This window comes from Cetorhinus maximus, chromosome 8, assembly GCF_964194155.1.
Source record: "Cetorhinus maximus chromosome 8, sCetMax3.hap1.1, whole genome shotgun sequence".
In the NCBI taxonomy this organism is placed as follows: Eukaryota; Metazoa; Chordata; class Chondrichthyes; order Lamniformes; family Cetorhinidae; genus Cetorhinus; species Cetorhinus maximus.
In genome coordinates, this window is record NC_135886.1 from 109,653,339 (window position 1) to 109,659,338 (window position 6,000).

The following is a 6,000-nucleotide window of genomic DNA, read 5'->3' on the forward strand; positions in this document are numbered from 1 at the left end:
AGATCTTTGCCCACATCTATATCCCTTTGTAGCCCCCTTGTGTCCTCTTCACAACTTACTTTCCTACCTATGTGTCATCAGCAAATTTAACAACCATATGTTAGGTCTCTTCATCCAAATCAATTGGGGGGGTGGGGGTGGGAAGAGGGGCAATGGCGGCAGTGGCAGTGGTAATGTCACTGGACTAGTAATTCAGAAGCCCAGGCTAATTCTTTCAGAGCCTGGGTCAAATTCCACACAGCAACTAGTGGAATTTAAATTCAATTAATAAAATCTGGACTTTAAAACTAGCCTCAGTAATCGCAACCATGAAACTATCGTCAATTGGAATAAAAATCTCAAGTTCACCTAGTTAGAAAACGAAATCTGCCATCTGGGCTACATGTGACTCTAGACCCACAGCAATGTGTTTGACTCCAAAATTGCCTAGTGAAACCTCAGTTTGAGGGCAATTAAGGATGGGCAACAAATGCTGGCTTTGCCAGTGATGACCACATCCCATGAAAGAATAAACTAAAATCATTGATATAAATTGTAAAAGTTGAGGCCCCAGCACTGATCCCTGTGGCACACCACTTGTTACATCTTGCCAACCAGAAAACGACCCATTTATGCCCATTGTTTCCTGTTAGCCAGCCGATCTATCCATGTTAATATATTACCCCCCACACCATGAGCTTTCATTTTCCACATTAACCTTTGATGTGGCACCTTATCAAATACCTTATGAAAATCTAAGTACAGTGCATCCACCAGTTCTCCTTTACCCACAGGATATTACTTCTTCAAAGAACTGGTCCTCTTATCAATTAACTATTCATGACTTGTTTTCAGGATTCACATTGGAAGAGACCTCAGCACAACTTTCCCCACTAACTAACTTGAGTAGCAAAGGCAGCATTATGAAACTCTCAAGTTTGATACTTAGTCTTTGTTGAGCAAGCCGGTTTCAGGTCAGCAAAGACAAGTACTAAATTGGCTCAACATCTGAGCCAGTGAAGGCAACACAGGCAAGGTTTGCACCCAATTACCACCCAGAAATCTCTCCTAGGAAGTGCACAAATATAAACATCAGACCAAAGCAACATCCAGTTAGTAAATTTCCTCCCGCGTTTAAAAAAATACACCACTGTCACCACAGGCCCAATTTCAACCCACTCAAAACCCATTCACAGTTAAAATTGGGCCCTTCAGGTGTCTAGGCTCAAACATGGTGCAGTAGCAACTAGCACATCTGGAAAAGCTACCTAATAAAAAGGAACCAGAACTTTCAGGAACAGACTATTGTTGAGGGGAAAAAAAAACTCTCAAAATGGATTGCTCAGCAGTTTAAAATGGAATACATCCAAATCATCTTTTAAAAAATATAGGAACAATTTTTTAGTTTTGTTTTTATCCTTGGGTGTATCACAGATACAAAACTCATCATTTACATGCTAAATATAGAACCCAGCCAACAAGTTGTTGGGGGTGGAAGGCCAGTAGGGGAAGACTAAGTAATTCAAGTTTGTGCACGTCTCACATCTGCAGTTTTTTCCTCCCCAAATTTCAGTTTGGCAAAGAAAATAGACCATTTGAAAATGTTTTGTCCCAAATGGATGCTACAGCTACAAGGTTACAAATACTGCATGTTCCATAAGTTTTCTATATAAAGAGGCTGGCAGGAGTAGAGGGAGTAAGTGGATACAAATGTTCTTCCCCCACATTCATGATGAAAACAATTGAGCAAGCAAGAGTTCCATTTGATTATTCTCCTCCTTTCCTCTACCTCACAGGAGAACAGTCACCTTCTCAGCCCATCAGCTTGTATTTATACAGAGCATTTGACTTTAATAAAATGCCCCAAAGCACTTCACAGGAGTATTATGAAGCAACATTTTACACCAACATAGAGCCATAGAACACTACAGCACAGAAAAACAGGCCATTCGTCCCTTCTAGTCTGTGCCGAAATATTATTCCGCTAGTCCCACGGACATAAAGCAATATTAGTGCAATTGGCCAAAAACTTAGGTTTTAACGAGCACCTTATGAAAGGAAGAAAGAGGGGCAGAAAAGGTAGAGAAATTACAGGGAGGGAATTGAGAGAGGGCCTAGGTAGCTGAAGACATGACTGCCATTGGTGGAGCAATGCAAATCAGGGATGTTCAAGGGGCCAGAATTAGAGTGCAGGTATCAGAGGATTATGGAGCTGAAGGACATTACACAGAAAAGAGTGAGGCCTTTGAGGGATTTGAAAGAAAGGATGAGAATTTTAATATATGGAAGGAAAAAAAAGGAAGTGTGCCTGACCAGTAGCCAACAGAGGTCAGCTAGTACAGAGATCATTCAGGACCAGGACTTGGCACAAGTAAGGACACGCATAGCAGAGTTTCCGTTGATCTCAGGGTGACAGAGGATAGAATGTGCAAAGTTGGTCAAGAGTGCGTTGGAATATTCAAGAGGTAACAGAGGCATGGATGAGAGTTTCAGCAGCAAAGAAGCTGAGTCAGGTGGCAGTAGACATAGGCAGTCTACAACAGCACAGATGTGTTTGGAAGCTCATCTCAGGGTCAAATACAATATTACAAACAGTCTGGTTCAACCTCAGACAGTTACCAGGGAGAGGGATAGAATTGGTAGTTAAAGAACAGAGTTTTTCTAAACAATGGCTTCAGTCTTACCAATATTTAGTTGGAGGAAATTTTTGCTCATCCAGTATTAGATATTGGACAAGCAGTCTGATAATTTAGCAACAGTAGAAGAAGTGATGGTGAAGTAGAGCTGGGTGACATCAGTATACATGCTTTTTCAGATGTCACCAGGGGGCAGCATGTGGATGAAAACTTGGAAGGGGTCCGAGGATAGATCCTTGGGGACAGCAAAACTAATGGTGTAGATGTGGGAAAAGAAGCCATTACAGTTGGATAAAAATTAAACCAAGTGAGTGCGTCCCACCCAGTTGGAAGAAGAGGGTGTAGTTCAACCATGTTAAAGGCTGCAGATAAGTAGAGAAGGGACAGTTTACTTTGTCAGTCATATTGGAGATCATTCATGACTTTGATAAGAGCAGTTTTGATTCTGTGGCAGGACAGAGACCAGATTGGAGTCAAACAAGGAGATGGCTATGGACTCGAGAGGTAAGGCAGCTTGGAGATGGGCGACTGTTTACAAGGATTTGCATAAAAAAAGGAATTGGGACTCCACCTATGTTGCTGAAGTCTTCAAGCACAAGGCTGTTCATATGAAAATTTTTAAAAAGGGAAGTCTGGGACTTGGGGATTGACTGACTTTAGCAATTACTTAAGTGAACTTCAATTAAAATCATAATATGGCAAAGATTATTCATGAGTCAACATTTTTACTAGAGTAATTTGTACTACTTTCCTCTGAAGGCTCATTCAATAAATACACTACCCTGACTTGGTAGTGAGCCAGCTTCATACTTACATTGAAGCTACATTAACTAATATTAGCCACTGGAAACGTGTGCTGACGCTCAACATCAAGACATGCGCAAGAATGGCCCCTTGGGTGAGGCACCAGACACTATATGCAACTGCACCCACTGTGAACACATATCCTGTAAAGAGACCCTTTAACTTAAAAAGGGATCCAAACACAATGTGGGGTTACAGCAACAATCAATGATGTCAGCAGAGCACAGGGCAATGACAGAGATAGCAAACAAATTCCAAAGTGGAGGAGCACAAAAGCTCAAAGCTCACAATAGCCCGCTCTTAAAACAGGAACCAGTGCATTGCAACTTTATTGCCACTCAGGGTAGTCAGGAGAAAAAATGTTTCCCAACACATTGCATTTTAATTCAATTTTATGTTAAAAGCAGTCAACACAAATTAGACATGCCAACTTCCAACTACGCAACAATCCTTATGCCTTGGCACCACCCAGATTTTTAAGTTTACAGCTAGAAAAATAAATTTCAAAACTTGGAAATCGTTTAAGTTGCTGCTTTTAATCTTCTTTTGAGTTACCCATGAATATCCACAAGAGAATTTCCATTGGCCTTTTCTGCCAATGAAATCATGGTGACTATATACACCTATAATTGAAAAGGACACCAGACTATAAGGTTGCATTACTTCAAAATTAACGTTTTGTCCTTGACCTTATTTAGTAGGAAATTCAAAAGTTCACAAAACGCACAACACGTTGCCAGTTTCAACTCAAGAAAAAAAACCCGAGTGGGTGGTTCACGAAAAATTGCCTTGCTGCATTGAAGCAGGACTTGACTAAGCTAACTTGCTGAGGGCGGGGTGACAAGCAAGGGTGAATGATTAAGCGGAGTTAAACTCAGATAAAAACAGGCCATTGTCCTCAAGCTGCAGCCTTACAGCGCAAGCAGCAGCTAAACTGCCAAATAAGGTTCTTCCATTGCCCACTAGACTACTTTTAGGAAAGAATTCCATACATGACGCATTGCAGGAAGCTTTGAGTCATTTTAGTTCCGTTAGAAGTTGGACAACATCCAAATATCAAAGTAATTAAAAAGATTAAAAAAAAAAGGTACTTCCAAATAGCTAGAAGCACATTTGAAACAACAAAAAAAAACTTGTTGCCCTCCTTGGCGAAGAGGAAAGATTTAAGTGGGTAACAAAGTGAGTTTGAGCCGATGCAAATTAATAACCGCTACCAATCCAAAACTGTCAAGAGTCGAGCGAGTGCAGAAAACCTCGTTACAAAGTAACAGGGCAGTTCCATCGCTGCGCTCCATTTGAAAGGCAGGCCGAGATTGGCAGGGAGCCCAGCCATTCACCGTGGCACTACCGATTCCGAAGCACATCACAGAAAGAGCAGAGTGGGTCAGGGCTGGCAACTGGTGAGTTATTCACCATCAGCCAATTTAAACCATTTTAATAATCCGGAGGAGCTTGAGCGGAAATTGAAGTTTCAACATAGTTGCAAAGAGGGAAGGAGAAGAGAAAAGAAACTTGCAATAAAACCGAGGGAAGGAGACGAGAGAAAAAGACTTGTAATAAAACCCATTAGTAAATCTCAGGCCATACCAGTTGTTTTCTAAAAAAAAACACAGAAGTTACTCCAAATACCCAGTTATAAATTTGACATTTTTCAAAGGGTTCAATTGTACAGGAGGCAGACATTACACCACATTTGTGCAAACGCAAATTGATGTGAGTGGTCTGCTTACCGTTTTCGGCATTTTGTTTTCTTGCAAGCGTCCTCGACTTCCAGCTGAAACGTTGTTAAAATTACCAGTTTTCCCGTCTACAAATTGCCGGCTTCTGTTTTAAAACCAGATGCTTCTTCTGCCCATCGGCTTCTGGCAGCTCTGCTGCGATTCAGAATGGAAATCAGTACAAACGGATCAATTACACGCTCTTCAAAGCGGATGGACAGCAAAAGGAGCCTTGAGCTATATTATCTACACGCTGCTAACTGTCTCCACTTGTATTTAGTATTGAACCACAACCCCAACTTCCTGCTAACGGAACTTCAATGTCTGAATCTGACACCACACCCAGGAAAACGCTCACATTTTAAGTGATGAGGAAATAGACCCCGCCTCGCTCCGTTGTAATAAATAGGCTTCTGGGTTATAGCAATTTTTCAGTACACAAGTAGACAAAGCACATTTCACACACATATGAAATGTTTTCGTACTTTATATTTCACTGACAAACTGATCTTAAAGACAGATAAAAAAAATGGTTGACCTTGAATCAATTAACACATTAATGGGGAACTAAAAGGCATTTCTTGAGAAGCGAGATGTGAGTTTTTAAAAATATCAATTACACTTTTTTCTGTGACTTGGAGAAGGAACTTAATGTTCCTTAAAGTTGGGCGTTAGCAGTTGGGGGAGTATGTGAAAATGATCACCCAAATTAAATAGAACCAATGGCCTTCACTCTGTGGACCTTCACAAATGCTTATAACCTTTTTCCCAGACACCATCGGGCACGAACTTGGTGGACTGAATGGCCTCCTTCTGTTATGTACCCATTCTATGACTATCAGATTCACACTCAAAATTTGAGA

General features: G+C 41.0%; 1 protein-coding gene across 1 annotated transcript in view; it reads right to left on the reverse strand.

Moving 5' to 3' along the window:
• The window catches only part of msna (moesin a), an 80,758-nt gene extending 75,157 nt beyond the window's left edge, over positions 1-5,601 (reverse strand). Inside the window, exon 1 of the mRNA XM_078547432.1 lies at positions 5,150-5,601. Coding sequence (XP_078403558.1) covers positions 5,150-5,161 — 12 coding nt within the window. The 5' untranslated portion in view covers positions 5,162-5,601. The remainder of the gene's footprint in view (positions 1-5,149) is intronic.
• Positions 5,602-6,000: the final 399 nt, after the last annotated feature.